General features: G+C 39.1%; 1 protein-coding gene across 1 annotated transcript in view; it reads left to right on the forward strand.

Annotated features, from left to right (window-relative positions):
* The first annotated feature begins 813 nt into the window (after positions 1 to 813).
* Positions 814 to 25,922, forward strand: part of opcml (opioid binding protein/cell adhesion molecule-like) — a 361,495-nt gene continuing 336,386 nt past the window's right edge. The window contains exon 1 of the mRNA XM_079356360.1: positions 814 to 1,166. Coding sequence (XP_079212486.1) covers positions 1,106 to 1,166 — 61 coding nt within the window. The 5' untranslated portion in view covers positions 814 to 1,105. The remainder of the gene's footprint in view (positions 1,167 to 25,922) is intronic.

The following is a 25,922-nucleotide window of genomic DNA, read 5'->3' on the forward strand; positions in this document are numbered from 1 at the left end:
GTGCTTTTACATGACACCACGGTCATTCCTTTACATATACATTCACGCACAAATAGCAGAGGCTTCCTAATAGTATTGATCTAACATTCATGCAAACAAATACACTGATATTTATAGATTTTTTTTGAGCACTTTGGGGCTCAGTGATTTGAAACACATCTCGACGCACAGGAATTGAACCGTCAACCTCCTGAAGGAGAGACATCCCAGTTTCCCACAGACTGTATCTAAAGCTGCTAGGCATATGAATACATACAGTAACCATTGTGGCAGGGTATTTCAACTAGGCTTTAAAATAAATCAGACAATCTCACTCAAAATAGCAGAAGCGGGGGTTTGAGGGGAATTCTCGCCACACACATTGTCACCTCAAGATTTTATTCTGGACTTAAAAAAAATGAACACATTTCATTCAACTGCAGAGAGCCATCCAAACCGTCTTCTGGTTGCATCAGAATCAGACATGATCTTAAATTAAAAACATGTAACAGAACAAGATACATAAATACATGATATTTAGAACACTTTCCCAAATATTGGTGCATTAATTATGCCTTTATTGAATATCAACCGTGCGTCATCTTTTTTTATCCTGCTCTAGTTCTGTCAGAGGGCAGAGAAAGGGAAGCGTGGCTGAGGACTTATAGCAGCCAAAAAGAAAAAAAAAAGGAAAGAAAAACAGAGCTAGGACTGTTCATGAGTGATTGACAGATGCTTCAGCCAATGCCAGACAAGTAGAGACCGCCTTCCCCCACTTGCTCCCCTCTTGCTCCCCCCTCCCCTCCCCAGCCTTGCAGAGTGCTTGTCCCTCTGTGCGCTGTAGTACGTGGAGGAGAGGGAGATCGAAGACTGCGCGAGGAGCCAGCATCTCTCTGTGTGTGTGTGTGAGAGAGAGAGCGAAAGAGAGAGAGAGTGTGTGACGCCAGCTACTACTTGCACTGGATTTTAAAGCACCTTCAGTTCAACCTGCAAGTAGGAAGCAATCAGCACTCATCTAGCAGAGAAAAAAAAAACAGTGGGCAGCTCTCCGAAGCCCTGTGGTGGGAAAGATACAAACAGAGCTTGTATAAAACAAAGCAGCAGATCAGAATCAGCTCAAGGAAGCATGTATAACTCAGTGTGTTTCATCATCCTGTCCTGGGTGTTTGCTGTGCTCGTCTTCCCAGGTAAGTCTTTTTTTTTTTTTTTTTTTCTGTTTCTCTGCTCTTAGTATGTCTGTGTTTACATCGTGCTGGGTTTTTTGTTGTTGTTGAGGCATCTCAATTGAGTGGTGCACTGTTGAGATAAAGTCTCATCCTATCCTTTCTTATTGCACTCTTTCTATCTGTAGCCATGAAACTGTAGAAGCTGGCTAATCATGAGAAGTTGGTGAAAGAGAGTTGTGTGTTGTTGGAAGTGCATCTGCTTTGTTACTGGACTGACACAAAGGGTTACTGATACCTGATCTTTACTTGAGCATTCTTTTTTTTTTTTTTTTACAACTTTTATCTCTACTTTTGAACGCAAATATCTGTATGTATTCCTTAGTTTAAAAAAAAAACAGGCATTGGTTCATTGCATTAGAAGCAAATTGTAATTCATATTTAGCATCACTGTATACATCCTTTCCTTCATTGATGCAGATTAGAACAAGGTGCAAAGATTATTGAAATGTTACGATGTTTCAATACTTCGATGTGTTTTAAACAGATACAACCTTCATTTTTTGAAGAATCAAAAATAAAAAAAAACTTCATACCTTTAGTCATGGTTTTAACCAAAACCTGCAACGACACAGAGAAAGAGAGAGCAGCATTGGTCCATTCAAATTCGAAGGTTGTGAAATACTAAAATACCGACTGTTCTCAAGTCTTTATATGGTCAGATGAAGATGCAACAGTGTTTGTGTTTATGTCTAATAAAACAAGAGTAAAGGAGGTAACAATGTGAAAAGTGGCACCATTTGGGACTTACAGTATTGCCAGTATATTTAGGCAGTGGGACTGAATTTGCTTGCAATTTTTCTACCATGAAAAATACAAGAACTGCCCCCATATTGTGTCCATTTTTGTTGCAGCAGTATGGGATATTTGTATCATATTGAAGTTTAAATTCTGGAATGGTGACAACCCAACAAGATTGACAAGAACACAAAATAGGATATTCCTTCTGTGTTTCATTCAGTGAATATCATCAATAACAGAGGGAACATCAACCCACATAAAAGACGTATTAAGGGAGGGAAACTTGGCCAATGAAAAGAAGCGTCTTGTGAATAATATTCTTTGATCGACTGGAGAAACTTATAGGCATCAGGATGAAAGTGAACCCGACAACTCTGCCAACAACATCTGAGCACATTTACAGAAATATGACATCCCCATACGACTGAGTAACACATTACAGCCCAGTTTTAAGTTTAATACTTCATGTTACTTGTTTTCTTTCACTTGGCAAAACGACTGAAGTTAAAAGTCTCCCAATAGTCTCACACTTTTCTTTAAAAAGGGGGATTAATATCACCGTCAGTGCTTTTGCTCTATCCTTTTGTTAAATTAAAGTGACAACTTCTACTTACACCAGAGTCTTTCTTTTCAAAGGATCTGTATGCGTAAGATGTGGGTAGTTTCACCTGAGCTCCTAAAACACTGACATTTAGGAAGACAATATTAACTCCCGATGACAAATACTTCCTGCAAGAAGTCAACCGCTTTTAGTTCCAGTGAATTAAAAAAAAAAAATCACTGCAGCTGGTCAGTAAAACCTGTGTTTGTGAGGCATTTATGGAAAAATCTATTTTTAAATGCTGCCATTTGAAAGAAATATTGATCACTAATCCCAACTATATATGCATTTGTCAATGATATTGAAGGAATACGTCCAAGCTGACATAGTATGTGTAAATAACCCCTGTGTGTTGATCAGTGGAGGGAGTTAAGTGCTTTTAAGTTTGCATTGCATATTGATGTTTGACTGTAACGCAGCATTAACCTTTAACTTTTAGTGTCTCATAGATTAGATGATGTTCCTGACATGTTCCTGAAAAAGCTTGACTTAATGGTGAGCACAAACAGCTTTCTGCTGGTGTCACAGGGGAGGCTCGGTGTCCTGAAATTATGTTAAATGAACCTGATGCTTGAAAAATGCAAATATGTACTCAATGCACCTGAAGTGAGAGAAATATGTTTTCTCTCCTCAAAGGGATTGTGTAAGTGAGATTATATGACGAAGTCTTACAGAGAAAACGTTGTGAACTAGAAGGTAAACCACAAGGTGTAATGCTATGTTTTGTATGGCAATATGTTATCATTAAAAGCATTGTGATAAAAAAAAATCTATCTATCTATCTATCTATCTATATATCTATTTTTTGAAACTGAACTGAAATTTTAAAAAGTTACATTGGCATATATTGCATATATTACTGCCATATATTGAACAATTCAGAACTGAATTTCTGGCCTGATTTTATTTTATATTAGATGCATTATTGTTCAATCAGGCAAAGATCAATATTAGTCTATCAATCAAACATAAGTGCTGTGTCTCCATCAGACATTGGGCCTGTGGAGAGCACTTAGGATGCTGCAAAGAGTGGAGTATGTAGGTGGTGTACTCACTCACTAGTGACCTAGCACCCTTACTGTTCTGTTTATATGACTGAGTAGCACATGGGATTCAGGTTTCTTTGTTTCAATATTTCTATAATATGCTATAAAGGCACCAGTAGCGTATCAGACAGATAGACAGATAGATAGATAGATAGATAGATAGATAGATAGATAGATAGATAGATAGATAGATAGATAGATAGATAGATAGATAGATAGATAGATAGATAGATAGATAGATAGATAGATAGATAGATAGATAGATAGATAGATAGATAGATTTCAATAGGGTCTTTAATTGTAGATAAAAATACTGACTCAGTCCATTCTCGTTTTCAATTGATTTGACGGTGCACTTGAAGTTACGTTTCACCTTTATTTTTGCGAGCCTGTCCTCCAACCTATATGACTCCACAGGTCGTTTGTGCAAGCGTCAAATTATGACCCATGTTTACGTTTTAGAGTCAAGCGACCTCTAGTGGACGTATAAAGAACCTCGATCCGGTGAATCATCGAATGACGTTTGATCCCTGACCCTAACCCACGTCCAAACTAGCTAACTTTTGTCCCAAAAGAAAAGTTAATTAGCACTTACCTTGGTAAGCGCATCAATCAGTGTGACGTTGCAGGATGACGATTTACTGCCATTTCTCTGTTCGCCGGTAGGGGCGCTAATTTAAGAAACTGGAACCCCTAACTGACAAAAACACACTGAATACTGAACTGTGGCTATTCAGAAAGGGCCAGAGACTAAATAGACACAGGTGAGTCTAACGACACAGGTGAAGACAATCAGGTCAATCAACATGGACGGAAACCAGACAAAGGGAGGAAGTGAGACGAGACAAAAAACCCTGGGGACCAGACCTTCAAAACAAAACAGGAAACACTTAAGACAAACAGCGACCTCAAGAAAGTAAGAATGTGAAGACATAACTTTCAAACAAAGCAATTAAAAATACACACGAGGCAAACAAGCAACATGAAGGATGAAAAAGACTAAAGAAAAGAGGAAATAAAATCTAAACAAAATATAATATTACTGTGACCGATTATTCTCCATGTTTTTAGTAAAAATATATATACTGTATATATATCGTCCCTAAAATTTATTTTTATTTTCCATTTAGCTGATTTATTTCTTGTGTGTGAGTCCCACTTTGCTGTGTAATAGCATTTTATAAACATAACCAATGGCTGCCAACAAATGCATGGCACACTTACTCATACTGTTTTATATTAAACCTTTTTCAAACCAACAGCAGATGTTCATTAAATCAATCCAAAGACTCATATGGCATGCAAGCAAATTGTGTTTTATCTGAATGGAACATGAGGTTAGTGTTAAATGTGCTGTAGTTTGGCTGTACCTCAAACAGACACAGCATGAAACAGAATAAGAAGACACATAGAAATGTTAAAAAGTCTGGAGTCGCTGCGCTGGGTATAAAATATCTTCATATTACGTTTCAGCCTTATGTTACCTAAAGCGGACCTCCTGCAGGAGGTGTGTGCTATAAACTGCATGTGAGCTCAGCATGTTGCTAATGCATGTGTGTACAGCCAACTGAACCACAAACATGTTTTTTTTTTCATTATTTAGTGTTTTATAAACAACGGGCTGAAAATCCTCCAGGTTCACTTTAAACGATTATTCAATCTCTGATTCGTGAGCAACTCAAAGGAGTATAGAGAAACAGTAAATAATAAAGGTGTGATCCAACTTTAAATATCAGGATATATCATTAATTATTGTGATCAAATTAATTAAACCAGAAGGGTGTGAGGCTAAAACGGGCAACACCACAAACCTGTTCCACTCTTTGAGACAACATGACCTGTTTGAACACACTGACTGCCAGAAATGACCAAACATCCCAATCGAGTGTTAGTGGACCCTCAGCAAACAGCAGGCCAGTAAGTGTTTACTGCCCAGCAGCATCCTGTCATGTCAGCGTTTTTCAGCACCATGCACTGAGCTTGTTATTGTGAAATGTTCCTCTGAGTAGAGTTTGTCATGTTCTGACAATAAAAGTAGAATTAAGACACAATTTACCATCTGTTTTCTTCAACTTTCACTCAGTAGTGAAAATCTGCCTTTCAATTGAAAAGACATAATGCTTTGACATTTATCGTGATAATAAATGATATGAGCTGATATGGCATATTTTAATGGCTATGATTTTTAGTCATATCACCTGGACCTGCTTGACACTCTGCATTCAGTTTAGGCAGCTAAACTCTCGTCTTTCACAACAACAACAGCAAGCTATGTTTTGGTTTGAATCAACTCAGATTTTTGGTTTGGACGTTAACCCTTATTTTACAAAGATACAGGGCTTTTCTTTTAACATTCACAATTAATCAGGATAATCAGGGGCCAAAATTACATTTTTGACTCAACGGCCACGGTGGCGGGTGGATGAAAAAATTCACAGACCAAACACGTTTTTTTACCGCCCGAAATAACAAATTGTCTTATTGTGTTGCATAAATGTGTTACAGTACATTAAATAGAAAAAGCATTATGTTCTGTTCGGATTTAAAACACAGATAAAATCATTTTATCAACACAGCAAATTGAGAATTTTAAATCGGTAGTTGTTCCCCTTCCCCCCGTGTTACAACATTACAGACTAAAAACTGAAATAAATTATTTTTCCATTAAACATTTTTTTTCTTGATTTAGCTTTGACAATATTAGACAGTTAATATATTCAGCCTGCTCATTATTAGACGTGTGCATCTCTGACTGTGAACCGTGACCTGGATCAGGGTGATCCTTTCGAGCTTTCCTTAGCATAGCAGGATAAGAGGAAGCTGGATTACCTGATCCTTACAGTAGAAAAAAAGTTGATCACCAAATCCAGACCATTTCTGTCTAGATGCATATAACCTTTTGAACAACTCTTGACATCGCCTCTATTCTTCTCTTGGTCCTGGTATAACTAATATTTTTGTCATCAACACAAAAACATCATTGTTTCATGCGCTGGTTTCTCACTGAAACAGCTAGTAAAATAAAATAGTTGGCTTTTCATGGAAAAGGTTGTCAATACTGTCAACACAAACCAATATATGTTGACTTAAAAAACAAAACAAAAAAACAAGGCAAGGACACATTTCTTACGATATGGGATTCATATGGTTGGTAGGCCTACATTTTCAGCACTTGAATTAAAAAATGTGAAAACATCCATTTTATGAGTTTGTAATTAACTAACTTGACTAATTTGTGTACCTCTCAGCCAAACTGTATTTTTGAGTACACTGACAGAGCAACAAAAGGCCAGTCAATTTGATTCTTGATGATTTAATGATGATTCTAGCGTGCACATTTTCACATTTTATAATTGGTGGCAAATTAAAACAAAGTGTGGTACTAAATATGAGGAGGTAAGACATCAAGACCTGCCTCATTAAGTCTTCTTCACAAGTCTTCATTATTCATTTTCTGGTGAAGGACAGTATTGATAAGTTGACTTTATGAGTTTGTGCAGCGGCTAGAGAACCGTGTACACATTTGACCTTTTCAGTGAACTCATAATGTTATGATATAACCCTGAACTATTATGTTCTAACTAGTGAAACACAAATATCAAGCTTTAGCTTTTATATTCCTCCCTCCATTATTCATTCAGGCTTTTTTTTTTTTTTTTTTGCTGAGTGGGCATGTTCTTTTTCAGTGTTACCCTGCTTAATATTCTGTACATTTCTTCACACCTGGAAGCTACCTCTGTCTCACCAGAGGTGCCAAATCTTAAGGGAAAAAAGAAGCAACCAGGTCAATGGGAACAAGTCCAAAACAAGTTGCTTAACCTCAGTGCATACTTACAATGAACAACAATAGATAAGAGTGTATAAAAGTAACCATAGAAACTAAAACACATCTCCTGACCCACAGCTCCTGTCTGTCTGAGAACAGTGTAAAGGGGAGAGACCCTGTCGGCATAGGAGCTGTGGACTGTGATTACTGTGAGAGAATGCATGGCATCACTTTTATGGAGTGGATTTTTGGACGTAAACTTCTGAAAGGGGTCTGAAAAGTTGTTCAATTTAGTGAGAATGATGCAATGTTTGGCACAGTGCTGACTTTCACCTGGGGAAGAGGGAACTGGTTGACTTCGGAATAGGAAGGAAATACATTTGTGGAGGGACTTTATTTGAGTGGTCTACTGGAGGACCATACATAGGCTGGCCACCCCCCTCCCTTAGTGAGCAGAGTTGGCTAACAATTAGCTTGCATCTTCTGTTTGCTTTGCACCTCAGCCAGACAGCCTGTCAGCACCAGCCCCGTCTCATGTTTTGCGTATAAATAACACAACATTGTAATGTCGTGCAATGCATACACCAAATTGCAATTTTGCATGCATTTGATACGCTAATCCCTAACCAGTCGGTATGTGTTGCAAGGTGTATCATATGCACGCAAAATTGCAATTTGGCATATGCATTGCACAACATTACAAGATCGTGTTATTTGTACGCAAACTGTGAGACTTGATTGATCCGCACACATGAATTCATCTTACACTAAGATGTCACCTCAGTGGACGAAGCTGCACCATTACTCAATTTTTGCACTATTTAAATAAAACCATACAACGTAACAATGCTGTTCCATGTGTGAGTTTACTTTAAGTTGCTAAAGTGCAAAAGGCCTACCATGTACAACAACATGCACAAAAACACAACCAGCCCTGATTCGTCCCCATGGTTACACAGTTTAACAGTGATGCAATTTTGTCCCTGGTACACCTCCACCTACCTCCGATGTTGGCTCAGTGTCAGAATGACTTCACTGTACAATAAATCCTCTGTGACGTTTACATTTATGGCAAAGGTTCAGCAAAGCAGCAACCTCAGGTGTGGAAAAAATGCCAATGCATAACGGCACAAAATGCAAAGGCTTGGTGCAAAAGCCAGGGAATCCCAATTACGTCATGAACATGGCAATTTTCCGAGCAGTTATAAAGCTCTTTAAATCCTGGCGCAAACAATGAAGCTGTTATCAATTGCTCATTCTTTGTGATCATAGGGACTTTTATACCTTGTCAGTTTATAATAGGGCAAAGAGTTATACGTTTGCATTATGAGGGGCATAGCTGCCTTGGCTAACAGGAGTGCTTTGTAGCTGAAAGGACTTTCTAATATGTTCGCCGGGCCTTGAACAGGCTATTGAGTTCTTCTTTGGTAATATCCAGCAACATATATATTTGAATACTCCCTAATATAGATTTTATTCATACTTTGTATTGGCAGAAGTGTTAAAAGCTACAATAATTGATGTTTTTTCTCACCTTTGTTCTGTATAATACAGTGATGTTTCTGTTGTAGCGTCAGCGCGTCAATTCAAGGATAGTTGTCACTCTCTTTTTTTTTATTTTTTGCTGTGAACCAGGCGCCTCACGTGGCTGCTTTAACCTGTTAGACTGTGTGACAAAAAGAAAAGCACGAGGTCCTGTGACGCACATATTCTGCTCAGAAATGCAGTGTGGCAGAGGGTCGCTCAAGGGCACCTTGTCAGTAGCTGTTCATAGAAAAAAAGAGTGTTAGCAGAGAAGCCACTTTCAAGTTCTGGTTATGAGGTTGTTTGGTGTGTGTGTGTGTGTGTGTGTGTGTGTGTGTGTGTGTGTGTGTGTGTGTGTGTGTGTGTGTGTGTGTGTGTGTGTGTGTGTGTGTGTGTGTGTGTGTGCGCGCGCGCATGTTTTTTTGGTGAGAATGTGTGTGAGGGAGAAAGTTATTGTGTGTGATGACAAAGTGCTGACTGGCAAAAAAAGCAGTTCTTATGTTTTACAGCGAGTTGGAGAATGCAGGAGAGATGTGTTATTCCCTGAGCGTGTACCTTACTGAAACACTCCCTCTCCTCTTTGCTTTATTATCTTTATTTATTTGAATGAATTGGACTGTCACTCTGACTTTATTTTGACCATGTAAAAGCATTACCTTCTTTTTCAGTGTCTGCACAGGAATAGGAGAAAACGACCCTGTGTATTCACAGTTCAGACTGGTTTAGGACGTTCCACAACACTCATTTGCATCTGCAAATTGAACTGTCGAAGAAAATATGTGAGGAAACACACGGCTTAGATGTCGAAATGAGTTCAGTACTCTGTCCTGAACCAAAAGGAATCCATCCATTTGAAATTAAACATCGACCCTGTCTAAATAAAAGTGCTGTAAGACCTTCTCTTTCTCCATTAATCTGAGCAAACTCTAATTATGTGTAAGGTTTGATGATCTTGAAGCAGCAGCCCTTTCCCCATCAGTCCATTCAAAGGAATGCTGAGCATTGTGCAACTATGGCACCTTTTGATGGAAAACACCTATCCGAAGAATGGTGAAGCGAGCAGCTTTATGAGCTCATTTTTATTTAATTCAGCACCATTAAGGATTCCGATTGCAATTCGCCTCTAAGCAGCTTTTAAAGTAAAGCCCAAATACCTTCAGATGTCAGGAGCTGTGAAAAATCAATCTATTTAATTGTGTGCATTTAACAAGAGATGCAGGATGCAATTAGAGACACTTTTAGAGTAGTTTTGTGCAGTTTTCAAACATTTAATGCATCAAAATTCAATTAGAGGCGAAAAAAGGAGGTTTAATTTAATTCACAGGAAAAAGGGAGATTTTACAACACAGTAAGGTTGAGTGATTGTGTCCTGAAAAGTACAACTTGTGCTTGGTACATTGGTAGCTCACCATAACTGCAATGAAGAAAGTAAATCATAGTATGATCAGACACTGAAATGATTTAAAGCAAGAAAATACAGTAATTCAAGCTTGATCGACTTCCAAATGGAGGCGGCTGTGGCTCAGTTGAGTCACAAAAGGGGTAGATCCACGGCTCCTGGAGCAACGTTTTCGACATGTTCTTGGGCAACACACTTAACCTTGACCCCTGCTTCGTCTGGGGTGATGAACGTGTATGAATGATGGTCACTTTACATAGCAGCCTCAGCCATTTACATAGCAGCCTCAGCCATCAGTGTGTGAATGGTTAGGTGTGGCCAATGCTTTAAAAACCCTTTCAGTTGTCAGAAGACAAAAAAAAAAACAACACTTTTCAAGCTTAAGTCCATTTACCATTATCATCTTATGAGTTTTGAAAATGTAAAAACAAATCCTATTCACCCTTTGTAAACATGTTCTGGTGCAGTGCATTAATGGTACTTAGTGATTCACTGGTATCCAAGGCACAGATATGACACCCCAGGGTGCAGGTCAGCGTCCTGCACGTGTGATATGACATCATCCATGTCTTATATCTGCAGAGTTGTCCCTGACACTTTAACGCTTCAGTGTTCGGTTTGGGTGACGCCCTCTGGAAGGACTTTCTTCAAACCACTGAGCGAAACACAAACAAACTGAAGGACGCTCTGTCCAGTCCTGTGTGAAGCCACAGCTGAAAACAACAAGCCCAGAGGGAGTTTGATTGTTTATCATCACCTACTGAGTTTTGAAAATGCAAAAAACAAATCCTCTCTACATGTTTTGGTGCGATGGACTACAGATTCACTGGTGTGCCAGCGAACAGATCAGCATCTTGCACATGTGATATCACAGCATCTCATCCATGTCTCATGTCACTTTGCAGAGTGTTGTCCCTGACACTTAAACACTTGGTTTGGTTGAGTTCTTTCTTTGATATCAAGCACAACTAAAACGAAGAGAGAGCTAAATCTGCAGCTTCTGTAGTAGCAGCAGCAGGTCTCATCTTTATCCACCAAACTGCAGGGGAAAAGTTGCTTCATATGGCACATGTAAATGCCTAATTACTACATAGTTGGGCTCTTGCCAAACGCACGTTAGTTACATTAGTAACTAATTACCATTACTAATTATTATTTAAAAAAACCCCCAACAATTCTCATTTTCACCAAGATGTTTTGATTCCAAAGCAATGGCTAATGGGTATTATTTTAGATTGATTTAATGGATTTCATAGCTTTATTAGCGAAGACAGTGGGTAGGGCATCAGTGGAGAAAGACCCGGTAAAGGAGTTGCAAATCGGAATCAAACCTGCGCTCAGAGGACAATGGCCTCAACACATGGAGTTCAACTTACCACCATGCAGACCTGCAGTACACTGTATATTTAATGTTTTATCATCCAAAACTGGTTTAATGTTTATGAAGACCTTACATGTCTAATATAATTTCATGGCATTATTATTACCACGATATTGAGAGAAGAATACGAGACACTTAAGAGTAGATGCTGAGTAGGTGTCCCACTTTAGCCCCGGGCTCTTAAACTAAAACCAAGCTGTCTTTGCACTGCACTGCATCACCCAGTTCTTCATTGAAATAGTTATACCACACAGTCCTTGCTCCAGTTTAAAAGGTTTGTTGGTTCCCTCCCGAATTGTACTCTTGCAAGGAACCTTATTTTGCTTGTTCTTACTGTAAAGCTCCCCCTAATTAGGCTGGGCCATCTCTCTTCTGGCACGGCAGGACTAACGGTTGGAGGGAACATGTGTTAGCCTCTGAGCGAAACATAAACGAGCTGAAGGAATCGCCGCACTGTTCCACATGAACACAGAGGCGTACACAACAAGCCCAGAGGGAGTTTGACTTCACCCTTGTTTCGAGAGGCATTACTTGCTGACCCTTCAGGTCCTGACAGATGTGCACTGAAAAAGGAACAAAGAAAAGCTGTCATCTGCAGTTGTAATCATGTAAAAACTTTGATTCAGTCAGGACCACTTTGTCAAGGAGAACACTTTGACACAGTTACGTATATTTGGAGGTATGGCTCTGAGGGATCTCCCTGCCCTTCCACGTGCTTACTTTGGAAGGCATTAGGCAGGAATAGCACACATCACTGCCCTTCCCGTGCATGCAAGGAACGCCATAAGGCAGGGAGACAAGCCGCAACCCCCCGAGCCAGCATCAATGCAGCATGACATTGATTAAGTCAGATATCATAAAAGGAGGAGGTGGGTTGCAAATGCGCTTGCAAATGCGGCATGCAGAGGGTGCAGAGAAGTGTGGGCGGGCTAGAGCAGTTTAAATAAGGCGGCGTAAGAACTATTTAGCCAATAGGGTGCTTCAGCAGATCAATTGGCAATCAGCTGATTAGGCTTGAGTGAGATCAGCTGACGAATTCTAGCACAATATTAAAGCGTGACTCCGTGACCTGTCGGAACTTACGTGATACTTCAATCAATGTCTGCCTCAAGGTACCGATGTGATGAACCAATCAATCTGCACGAGCCCACACTCAAACCACGTCACCGATGGCAGAGTTTATACTGTGTTTCTCATTGGCTGTTGTGAGTTGCGTTTTTTAACATTATGACAAAGTTCAGTGTTCGCCTAATGCTAGATGAGACATGAGACGACAGAGTTTCTACACAATGCAAATGATGAGCTGAGGTCCGCTTCTTGAGAAACGACGCTTACACAATCTAATACATCAATTAAACAAATTGTAAAGCCAAGAACCAGGTATGGAGGGGCCTGTGGCACAGACTATCATGCTAGTTTTTTTGAAAATTACGAGCTCTACCTTTAATAAATGTTGCATAGTTATACGGTAGCATTAACAGCTGTTAGATATTTTCACGGCTCACCTGCCTGTGACCTGCTAGCTGAAATGTTTTACCAGATGGATCCTTAAATACTCTGTTTTGATTAATTTGAAGATTTGAGAACAACAACATGTTCACATGTCATTTAAAACGGTGCAAATACTTTCTGCATTGGCAAAGTTTCTTTATATCATGTTGCTGAAGGAACTCTCTTAAAATTCTGGACCAGCAGTGAGAGAAACCATTTGGTCCTATATAGAATATTTGCAAAGTGCCCATGCTGTTCGACATGATGTATTACATTAGTGAGGGCATGATTTGTCTCTGTAAGCCAGAGATAGTTAAATAAGGTGTTTGTAAATGCTGCTGCTTTTGACTTCTCCCAGAGCTGAGACAGAATCTGCATTAAAACAGACAGGAGTAATACATACATGTCTTTAGGGTTTATTGGGATGTATTACAACAGGGGAAAGCCATGCTTCATTGTTATTCTTTAAGCAATCTTCTACTCTGAGGCAGACACTTTTCCAAACTCCAATTCCTTCTCAATACTTGATTCTCCCCTCGAGGCTACGTATTTATCAAACTGATCGTGCACAAGATAAAGTTGTGGCCAAAATGCAACTCAACTTTTCTGATCCGAGTGTAACTAAAAGGTACGGCCTCCTCAGCTTCAGGTGATTAAGTCATTTATCATAACGACAAGCCTACAGGCGACTACAGACAACACCGCTGCTCGGCGCTGCTCATTGATCCCTGAGACTCAAAATGATGAATTGCAATAATCAGCGAGTCAAATTGGTTGTGAAAATGAAGCTTCAGTTTATTAGCTGTTGATGATCAGAGTGTGCATCCGTCTCTACTTAATATTTATGCCGTCAACTGTCACTTCACATAAATTGTGACTGTAAATCATGCAAACCAACTGTGCCCTTCACAACTCAGAAGAATCCAGGGAGCCTGGGCTGCAAAACAGTTAGCACAGTTAAAGTTATTTTTGCTGTTATTGTTTCACTAAAACGTATGGTACGTCAGATTTTATTGCCTCATATTACTCACAGTCGACTCAACGTATGTCTGTAATGGAGATGGAGAGTGTGATGATTTATCACCTTGTCACCCGTCCCCCTGGATCAAATCACTCATGCAGCCCGATGACATATTTTGTATTTTGTCACTATGTTTGAAGCAAGGCTCCTAAATCTTCACAAACATATCAAATGTGTAGTAAGAAGTTTAAGCTGTTAACCCCAATGAAAGCCAAAGCCGTCTGCGCATTTCTTATGTCAGTCAGTGTCACTCTGAAGATGTACTGAAGCGTACCTGCATCTGTCAACCTCAAATGTGTGACGCTTATTCCATTTAGAGAAAGTCCACACCCATTTTGTACCATATAACTCACGCAGGATGTGACTTTTAAACTTTTATGCCAGAATTCATGGAAGGAGTCCAAGATAACAGGCCCTAAAGAAGAGGTTCTTTAAATTTTTTTTCAAAATCCATTATGAGTCAAAAGGCACATAATGTAGTTGGGATTGGGGACATTGGGGTTTTGTCTGGGAAGCTATACAAAGGAACAATCATTAACAGTGAGTCACTTCTTACAAACAGACACAAAGCTGTTACAAGAGCAAACACAGGATTACATTTATTGGAGGGGATACATTTGCAAGAACTCTGTCTCTTGGCGTCAGGGAACAATCCCCCAGCGAGCGTTCACTGTCTCAATGAGAGCTTCACAGTCTTTGAATGGAATAGAGTAATAAATTGTCAACTGAATGGGCGACGGATGGCACGGGCAAGAACAAGCATTCAGTGTCATGAGCCTCCAGGGCTGTAATATGAGAAGGGATTGCTAAACCAGAATCCAATTGGTTTTAAAGGGTATTGGTACTACAGCTTGGCACCGCTCCCTTTGAATACAAATGTGCTCAGTTTCCTTTCACGCTGTTTTCATTCATAACAAACCCTCGCTGACTCATTTATCCATTATTTACTGAAACCAAAAGGCTCTTAGCACAGGGAAATCACTGTGCCAATGGCTGGTTTCCACTTAAATCCTCCATGGATTTGCTGCATGGTGTTTTCCTTCATTTTGCTCTCTCATTTGGTTATTTTATGTCATTTTGCAAATAACTTTAATGGTATTTTTTAGGGTTGAATAATGGTTAAATTATTCAAACTGCTGTGATGATATGTATCAGGTTAGTCAGAGCATTGCATTGCTGTTTTTAATGTATATAAAAAGGAAGAACACACTTGACAAAGTGTGGACTGAAATGGGATTTTTCTAATAAATTGGTGATACTTACCAAAGTAGCGTGCAGGCTTTTTTCTTTTAATATTAAAAGGCAGACAAAAGGGTTCAATTAAACTTCCAAAAAGTTAGTGGCACTTCAGCTTTTGTTCATGCCTCCAGACATGCTGTGTCAAGTCATTGGTCCTGGTCCATCCACTAAATTACTTGTCTCTAGCACAATTGAACTATAGGGTCATCCACTTGCTTTGGACACACGTTTCAAAGGTTCAAGTTTTGGTCGACACAATCTTAATATGCCCAAAGCAACCATCTTTAGATGAGAGGGTGAATTAAAAGTGGATACATCAGTGTTGATAAAGAGGTTGCTGCAACTTAAATCATATTAGAATTTATTTTACATTAACATACTTTAGCTAAAATGTTAACCTCCCATAGTATTAAAGAAGATCTGTAACTAGGGATTGAGGCTTTAAATTAATTAGAGAAATGTTTTAAATCAAATATGAAGGACTTCCATTTCTGGTGGACATATGCGCCTTCAATGCCTTATTTATTTGTAGTTAATATCATGCATCCAGTGTTCTCACCACCTGCTGGGCATTAATAGGGAATGCATCCAGTGTTCTCACCACCTGCTGTGCATTAATATGGAAGCAGTTTGAAGACAATTCAGTTTAGTTCACCTTGGAAACTACGATGCCCCATCCACTTTTTGTTCTGCAGTCTACAGTTGTCAGGCTAAATCTGAAGTAAACTCACAGATATGATGTCATCATGATGGAGGGCAGCAAATATGATAAGGAAAAGTATGACAATGATATCAAACCAAACAGCAAGCTGTCAGCCAGACATTAAAACTTTTTCAACTCGAGTGTCAATCCAATGTTCCATCATTTTTAAATGCAGTGCAGTTTGTGGGCATTTTGCAATTTCACCCTTTGCGCGTATCCCCTGAATTGCATGTTATATTTTTCTCTTGCTCATACAGCTGTAGAGGCTACAAAAGCAGAATAATTCGTTATTGTATATCAGGCGCTTACAGTATGTGCGGAGCAACCGTTTTTGGACTGTTGGACTGGATCTTTCCCTATTGAGAAACAACCCTGACATGCGTTTGTTTTCAGTTCGACAAGTGTTTTTTGGGGGGAACTTTTTGCCTTTTTAAATAAAAATATACCGACTATAAATTACTAATTAATACATGACTATTGTTTTGTTAAACTTGATATGAACCCGTATATTGTAAGTCTAAATGATGAGACGACCATTACACTCAATCAAAAATATCAACCTTTACTCTTGTTCTTGTTCATAAATAACTGAATTTTAAATTATGTTTTAAAATGATGGAAGGCCATTATTTCAGCGTGTGCTTTCAGACTGTTTTCAGCAAACTGATCTGTAGAGAAGGATCCCCATATCATCCCTCTGTATTTTGACTTTTACAAAGTTATTCTTCTGAAAAAGTTCCACCTACTGAATTGCTGAAACTGATGCATGAAGGGTTGTGAATATTTGAACCGCTTCAGAATACTCTGACAGAAATATGACATCATTAGTCATAAAATCTAGCAGCTTATTTCATCTGCTTCTTCAGCTCGCCCGAGGTGAGATCTGCTGCCTATGCAGATCACACCCCACCTTCACATCCACTTCCGAAACCACCTGCAAGCTGTTTCACTGTGGGTGCCCAAGAGGAAGATGCATTGATCTCTCTTTGCTCTGGTTTTAAAATATGCCTTTTAGTGAGGAATACAAAACACACTATCGGCACCAAATTTGAATAGATTAACATTTATTGAATGTATCTAGTTTGTTTGCATTTTTAGACTGTAGGGCGTTACACAGCTATGATAGAAGAGCGGGTGCCCTCCATGAGTCATCATGTGCAGAAGTTGAACTTACAAGTTTAGTTTGCCCAAAATATGAAGTAGGTCATCAAAAAAAGTAGCAAATTTAACCCTGGGACACAATGTTCATTCAGAATTGCACAATATGAGGATAATAATAGCAGAGATGGCTAGAATGGTCAAGCAGGGCTATAGGCCTGAAGACAAGAGGATTATTTTTACTACACAAAGCCATTTCTAGGGACAGATGTTGCAAATTAGCATCTGCTATTAAATTAACACTTTGATGCTTGTAGTGCATTGCTGTTTTCAAATTGTCTATGTTAATTGTATCTGTCAATATTCTATATCTACAAAGTCCCCCAGCTACAACACACAATTCAAAACACAACCTTTGTTCCATTCAAAGAAATAATTCAAAAGTACCATAAAAACAATAAATCTCACTTCCAGTACCTCCAAATCCAGTCTATCATAACCCGTAAATTCAACCTCAAACAAGACCCCACTAGCAGAAATAATACTAAAACTTCCAAAACCCACGTTTGTGTGTTTGACTTTTATTTATTGTCAATTTGTTTTTAGTATTCTAAATTTTCTAAATGTACTTTTACTCTGATACTTTTCCCCTGAAGGCTTAATTATGCGCTACAGCAGATAGCATCGGATGAAGCCTTCTGTCCATACTCTGCATTCATTTCATCTGCATTTCTGCTGGAGGCTTATGATGGATACAAAGCAAAGCAACCGGAAACCATGGGGGCAGTGAATCCCACAGAAGCAGCTTGACAGCAATTCTCTTTGCTTCACTTTGAAAACCAAGAATCTGAAACTATGTTGTTTTCTTCAGTTTACAGTCATCTGCCTAAGTGTGAAGTAAACTCACAGATCTTTTGTCACCATCATGGAAGGCAACAAATGTAAAAAGAAAAAAAACCATGATATGAAACCAGTCAGCTGTCGACCAGACTGCCATCATTTTTAACTGCACTGCAGTGTTTAATGTTCAATGTGACCACATGTCACACCTACTCATTCACACCCATTCACACACTGATGGCAGAAGTTGATATGTGAAGTGTCCATCAGTATTAGCTAATCCAATTTTTACACATTCACATGCTGTCAATAAAGCAGTGGGAGCCATTAGGGGTTAAGTTCTTTCGTTTGAGAGACTTGCGCCTCTATCACTGAGCTACAGCCGCCCATAAAAATGAATCCAAATGTAATTGCAAATTCTTGCATTTTCTAAAGTCTCCTCTTGAGACTATCCAAACAACCACAAAGTATGGAGTTAGTTTTGTGTCTTTTTTACATGCGAGAAAATAAAAAAAAATGTTTGAGAGAAAAAGTTTTCATACCAATAGAAAAAATAATAATATTTGAGATTAATAAACGTTTCGAGAGAAATTATTTTTATTTCTGAGAATGTATCAGTATGAACACATTTTCTCAAAAAAAAGTGTTTCTCTTGAAACGCTTTTGTTCTCGCTCTCAAAACCGAAGTCTTTGCTATCGATTCAGTTTTTTTTGCTCTTGTGTCAGGATTTTGCTCTTGCTATGAAAAAGTATGTAGAAAAGACACAAATCTAACTCCATTCAAATCCCATTCACACATGTTCTTAAATGTCAATTCACCAAAAAGTCAATAAGTTGTGAATAAAAACATAAATTACAAACGTCTAAATTCGTACTATACTTTTTCAAATCAGGAAGAAAAAAACCCCCAAAAAACACTTTTGATACTTAAGTACAGTATACTTACTTTTATTTAAAAACTCAATTATTAGAAATCTGACTTTAATTTCTAGAAAAATAATTTTCTGGTATCAGTTTGAATTTACTTAAATATAGCTTTCAGGTACACTTTATCTGGAACTTGCAGGAATAAGCCAGTAGAATACGAAGCAATCAAGGCAGCCTGGGAAGACTGTTTTTATTAGAAATGTATTAAAAGGAATACGTCTTTAGGTTGGATATATTTTTCTGTTTTAACGATATGATGAATTAAAGGTGAGAGGGAGAACATTTTTTTATTCGACCAAGTATTTTCTGTATCTACATGCGTCTGTGAAAGAAAGAGAAACATATAAACACTTTAATCCTTCAATAGAAGCCTTGAATGAATTTTCCTCCTGCTCAGAGCAGAATGTGAGAATCCAAAAAGGTCAAGAACATCAACCTCTTGCTGAGCCGAACAGATACGTGAAAGAAAACATCCTTGCTTCGGGATGTTTCCGCATAAAAAGAGAAATGAGATGGAAAACATGAAAGAAAAAGTTAAGTGCAGGGGATCAGGTGTCAGCCCGAGTTCAGTTACGCTCTGTTGGTTCTTGTGCAAACTTTTTTAGAAGTGGGAGAAAAACTGCAAAAACAATGTTCACCAAAAAAAAAAAAAAAAGAAGAAGCTACAATTATAAGCCATGCGATGATAGGGATTCTTTGCTTTCTCTCATAAACAGGAAGTCAAACTGAATCATGTCACCATGAGGCAGGAAGAAAAGTAACTTTTTATTCAGAATAAAAAAATAACTATGTTCAGGTGTGCAGTAAAGAAGAAAGAGGCAAATTGGTGTAACATTAAAGGTTTAAATGTCACAGAGATCAAAAAAGTGAGAAAAAAATAAAAGGGCAACCAGAACATGTTTGTTAAAAAGCAAAACCTTCTTAAATTGAAGTAAGGTATCTTTTTTATAAGGTTAATTTTTGGTGTTTTTGCGGCTTAATTTTAGATGAAGGGCTGTAGATAGCGTCAGAAACCAGGAAGAGAGACAGTGAAGGAAAGAAGCCATGTCTGCTTTGAAGGCCGGTTTGGAGGACTATAGCCTCTGCACATCGGGTGGATGTAGGCTACTATCGCCCATTGAACATTCAAGTTATGACGTACTAAGCAACTGTCTTTGGATTACTGTTAGTAGTGTATACCCTCATCCACATTATGTGATGACTAAATGCGTCAATGCTGCCATTAATTTCAATGTCGTACAGCTTTAGTTTATCATAACAATCCATATGCCACAGGGTGTTGGGACCTCTGTTGTTGTAATGCTGAAAACCATTGTTTTCTTTACAGAAAAGAGGCCACTACTCAAAGAGTTTACCACAGGGTTCAACTCTATTTATCAATTCTACAAAGAAAAAATAATCTGCAAGAGACATTTTCTGGTTTCCAGTTGTCGTACGTTTGTAGCCCGACCTGTATTGACCAACATCGTTTTGATGTTTCCAGGAAAAACAGTCTGTGTGGACTAAACAAAAACAGGCAAAACGTTAACACTAATGACTAATGACTTTATTCACTAATAGATAGCTGCAAAAAAGTTACAATAAAGATTGAACATTTTTACTTGAGCCACAAATCTGCTTGATGCTCTGTCACGAAGCCTGAGATGCTTCAAAAACTATCGATATCGATTTGATTTAAAACAGTTTCAAAGTCACCAATGGAAAAGCTCATCAGTTTTTGAATCTGCTACGTAAAGACTTTGAAGGCAGGGTTGGCAATTTTCAAAAACTAGCATGATTTTGAAAGTAGCATCCTCTCCGTATTCACCCACCCTCTCCCCTCTATGCTCCCTCAAAAGTCCCGCCACACTTACATGCACTAGCGCCATTGGTCCAGAAGTGGATTTCAGCTCATGCTTTAAGTGTGTGCTCAAGCATGCATGGGGTAGAGAAGCTTGATTGTTTTATTAAACGTGTCCAAGTGCCAACATCTGTTGAACTTTTTCTGTGTTTACAACTGCAACAGATGACATATTTTTTTTTGTTTGTTTCTTTTTTGGAGCACATGAATTATTAATAACTGTCAGGACCTAAAGACAATTTCAACCAAAATCTTACAAAGTGCACCTGGAGGAAATTGTCTTCCCTGCCTTTAACTCGGCTCCCCTGAACATTTTGAGTAAATGAATTCAATTAAATGAAAAAAAACCCCAAAACAAACCTTATTTGTCCCCGCGGGGCAATTCAAAGGCACACAAAGAAGTACCAGCCAAGCGAGCAGCGACCCGGACAAGATCGAAAAGGTGGGTAGCGGGGTGGAGAAAGGGGGAAAGGGTGATTAGAGAATCAGTTTAATTTCTTTTGAAGGTGCTTAAGTCTGCAACATAAATGCAGCACTAAAAAGGAAAAGTCCAGCCTGGAAGTCAATAATGCTAACCGCTTGCTTCCCCAGAATTATGGAGAAATTGTCATCTGTACCAGAGGCATATTCTATTAGCTGATGATTCCGAGATTGTGTGCATGGTTTATTCTGGGTTGTCAATTCTACCATGTTGCATAATGCTAATCACTGCTCCTTTATGTTGCTGAGCACTTTAAACAGTCAATGCAGGGATGCAGACTGGGCCATTAATGACTGTACTCACACCTCTGGCACTACCTCAAACACCTCTGTACCTATCTATCTATCTATCTATCTATCTATCTATCTATCTATCTATCTATCTATCTATCTACCATGGTGGCTAATTTCTTTCTGGGGTAGATTATCATGGTACAGAGACTAACACCTAAACTGCTCTGGAGCAGGTTATATTTGAGTTTAGTGATCAACCTGATCACAAACACGCATCAACCCTGGTGTGTGGCATCGAAGACAGCCACCATACAAACCATTCAACCCAACACACATCCCTAAGCTCTGTTAAGCAAACTTAAATGTGGATAGAGCTGCAGCTATCAAATATTTTAGTAACCGAGTATTCTATTGAATATCCCGATCGATTAATCGAGTAATTGAATAAATCATACTTTTGCTTGATTAAGGTTTAACTCGTCTCGTCCCTAAAAACCTGCTTGTAGTCTTTGCAGTTACCATGGTAACGCCTGCTCGTTACAACCAACCACCTCTGCTCTACAGCTGCTGACACTCACCATATTACTGACAGGGTCCATAATTAACTTTTGGATTCACTGGTCAAGGCGGCAGGTAGATGAAAAATACAGGCCAAACATGTTTTAATGGCTGAAATAACAAATAGTGTTTTTTGACTAACACCTAGCCTACACATCTGTTGTACATTTCATTGAGAAAGCATTATGTTCTGTTGAATCAATTCCAGAATAAATCATTTTGTCAGATCAGGAAATTGAGAAACTTTAAATATATATTTGCTTGTCCCTCCCACTGCAACATTGCAGACTAAAAACTAAAATCCATCAGAAAATAATAATTATTCCACATTGTTCTCTGTTGATTTAGCTTTGACAACATTATACATTTAATATAATCAGCCTGTTTATTATTAGAAGTGTATCTCTGTCTGCTCCTGCAGTGCGTGCATGACTGAGACTACAAAGACGTTTTTTTTTTTTTTTTTTTTTGAAACTCTATTTATCCCTGAGGGGCAATTAGTGCACCAAGCCACAGGAGCAGTGAACTGCATACACCCTGACAGAGCAGGGGAAGCAATTCAGGGTGAAGTGTCTTGCCCAAGGACACATCGGACATGTTGCTCGCAGGAGCTGGGGATCGAACCCTCGACCTTCCAGTTGAGAGACGATGACTCTACCCACTGAGCCACAGCCACCCCGTTGCTATCGTCATGTTAGCTGCGTTATGTTAGCTGCAGACACGGAGCGAGTGAACGGAGAAAAGCCGACCGGTTGACCGGATCACGTGTTCACGACTCGGTCGTATGGATCACGGATCAACTGTACAAAAAGTTAAAAGGGGCGCGCTGCGCTCGTGTGTGTGTGTGTGTGTGTGTGTGTGTGCATTAGCGCTGAAGTGTCTGTGTGTCAGACTGAGCGTGCAACAGAGAGGAGCAGGTAGCTGCAGCTACATTAAACGTGTTTTATACTCATAGCATAGTTTTGACGACGCAAAAAAAAAAAAAAAAAAAAACTTAGCGAAGCCTCGAGGCAGCGGAAATTCCTCGATGAATTTTTGTAATCGAACTATTCCAGTTATTGGAGGAATCGTTTCAGCTCTAAATGTAGAACCTATGTACCATCAGCAGTCACTTAGGGTAGAGTATCACACGCGTCCTTCCTGGTCCTTGTAGATCTTCAGACATAGACATAGTTCTTAAAGGGCATGTTTTGATGCTGTGTGGGCAGGGGTGAGCGGTGGCAGTGTTAGGCATGCATCTTGTGGCCTTTGTTAGGGGTTAATCTCATCATTCTGTGTATGTGTTTGTCCTCTGTCATGCACCCTATTTCATTGTTTAATAATGCATCACTGTCACAGACAAGCTTTCTCCAGGACGCCTTATTGGATTCCCTTTGGTCTCCCAGTTTTCAAGGTCAATGTGATTGTTCCTTTTTATGTCATTGCATTTCATTTGTTCCTCGCCCATGTGTTCCTGTAAGAAGCTGGGAAGTAAGGACAAGAGGGCCAGAATCACAAATGCATATGATATGACCTGCCCAGGACATCTGATGATAGCTTACTGCTCTCAGACTGCTGGATTTTTCAAAGATATCCCTGACGCTGTCCCTCCAGTGACTTCAGATACCTGCTGTGTTTGGTCTAGGTTTCAGATCCACACAGTTGGGTGGGCATAACTGCTGCTATATAGACCAGGATTTGGGTAGTGGCCTGAAGGTCATGGTTTTCAAAGCGCTGCTGAGCGGGGGGTGTATCTCATCAGCATTGTCAGCTTTAGAGGATAAGATGCTCTCAAGAAAAGATATATGAAGTAATCCACATTTCCCATATGGGTATTGTCAACTTCAATGGATGGATGGGGATTAGGTCAGATCATTTTTGTTTCTGTTGCGTAGTTGCTGATGAGTGATCGGAGTCTTTTTAATGTTATAAGCCACACAAAGCTGCTTGTATCCCTTTGTGTATGCATCAAGCACTGCAGAGAAAGTCTTCTGTAGGTTCGAAGATAAAGCACAACATCATTGAAACTGTATTGTTGTTATAACTGATCTTTTGATGTTAAATTTGACAGATTTTTGCAGTTTCCTGAAAGCAAAATAAGTGTAATCTGCAGCTATACAAGATGGATAATCTTTCCTGCAGAAAAAAAGTATCAGATCACCATCCCATTACACTTTATTGGCAGCTTCAAAAACAAAATGCAGGCTTTTAAAATTACCCATGCATCGAACGTCTCCCTGTAGAATTCACATACCAGACCCATAGTCTGTGCAGGACCACCAACACATAGTACAACTCTTTGAAATCCGTTCATGCAGTAATATCTTTTTTTAAAGTATGCTACTAGTACAGATGGTTACACAAGCTGGTACCAACAGAATTGGCAGAAGTGCTGGAAACCAAAAGTTGGAGATAAAAAACCTGGATGACCACCTGCCTGATAAATCTGTTCCCTAAAGGGGGGAACAGATCAGCAGCAGCACTCTTTACATCAGAAAAAAAGAGGTGAAAAATATTCCTGTCCAGAGAAGCCGGAGCGTTTGTCCCGCCCAAGCCGTGTGTGAGGGGCAGAGCCAGGATATCTCCTGTGACAAGGAAAGGTTTAAGCACTCACTTGGCTTCTGAGTGCAGGGGAACTGGCTGCAGCGCTCCAAAATGTACCTGCTGGAAGCTAAAAAAGCTTTTGAGTCACAAGTTCCGAGAGGTAGAAGCGAAAAAAGAGAGGCTGCTGAATTCTTACAGGATCTGAAAGATGACATGGGAACTGAGGATTACTTTAAATTTTTAGGTTTAAGTCATGTAATTGTGAAGATTGCATTTTTTGGTATGTGTCTGTTGGATATTTTGGTGTCTGGCTGTATTTGCAGTCTGAGAGCAGGACAGTACTTCCTGTTTGATCACAGATCAGAGAAGCTGTGAGGCCATCACAGCTCTGTCTGCCCATTATTTATTGATGAAACAACAATTTCAGCGAGAACTCACACACTAACACACACACACACACACACACACACACACACACACAAATCTCCCGACTTTACTTGACAAGGACAGCTCAGATCTTTTACTAACAGATGAGCCCTGAGCTGTGAAGCCTGCTTCTCATAATTCACATTAACAAGGTCACCGAGAGGCTGTAATTGCTGAACACTGGGCACACAAAATCTGTTATAAGGCCTGGAGTGTGTTCAAAAATCACAGCAAGTCACAGCAGTTAAATTGATTTAAATCATGTTAACCCTGTCAAAACGCATCGTATATTAGCATCTTACGTAAATTCAAAACCTAGCCCAAGCCCGGAATGCAAGTTGCTCGCATTTGAAAATATATATTTGGAATTTTATTACAATGTTTACAAGAAGCCAGAGCTGCAACTGAAAGCTGCAGTTTTGTTGCTGTGATAAAAAGAAAGAATGTGAATTATACATGGAAACAGAGTCAAGTTGGTTTTGCCCATTGTTCTTCACTACAGTCAAGTCCGAGTTTGTTTTCTTTGGGGGATCGGGGGGAGATAACTCTCATGATTCTGCTAGCTAGCTGGACATCATCTTTTTTTCTTTTTTTTCTGATTATCGATCAAAAGCCCTTGGGCAGTGGAAGCTAAAAACTATGGGATATGAAACAAACAATAATGTCACAATAAGAAACATATCCAACATTGGCACACAGGGACAGTGCAGATGAAACTATCAAAACTTCTTCGCACTATTTTCATTAAAATACAAGTTTACATTTTTTTTTTTTAAAGTATGACATTTGAATGACAACTGGATTTAAGGAAATAGTTTGCTTATGTTTTAGATTCTGAATTTTTCAGAACCAGAATCGTTTTTTATCGCCAAATACATTTAC

This window comes from Symphodus melops (assembly GCF_947650265.1).
Source record: "Symphodus melops genome assembly, chromosome: 11".
NCBI classification, from domain to species: domain Eukaryota; kingdom Metazoa; phylum Chordata; class Actinopteri; order Labriformes; family Labridae; genus Symphodus; species Symphodus melops.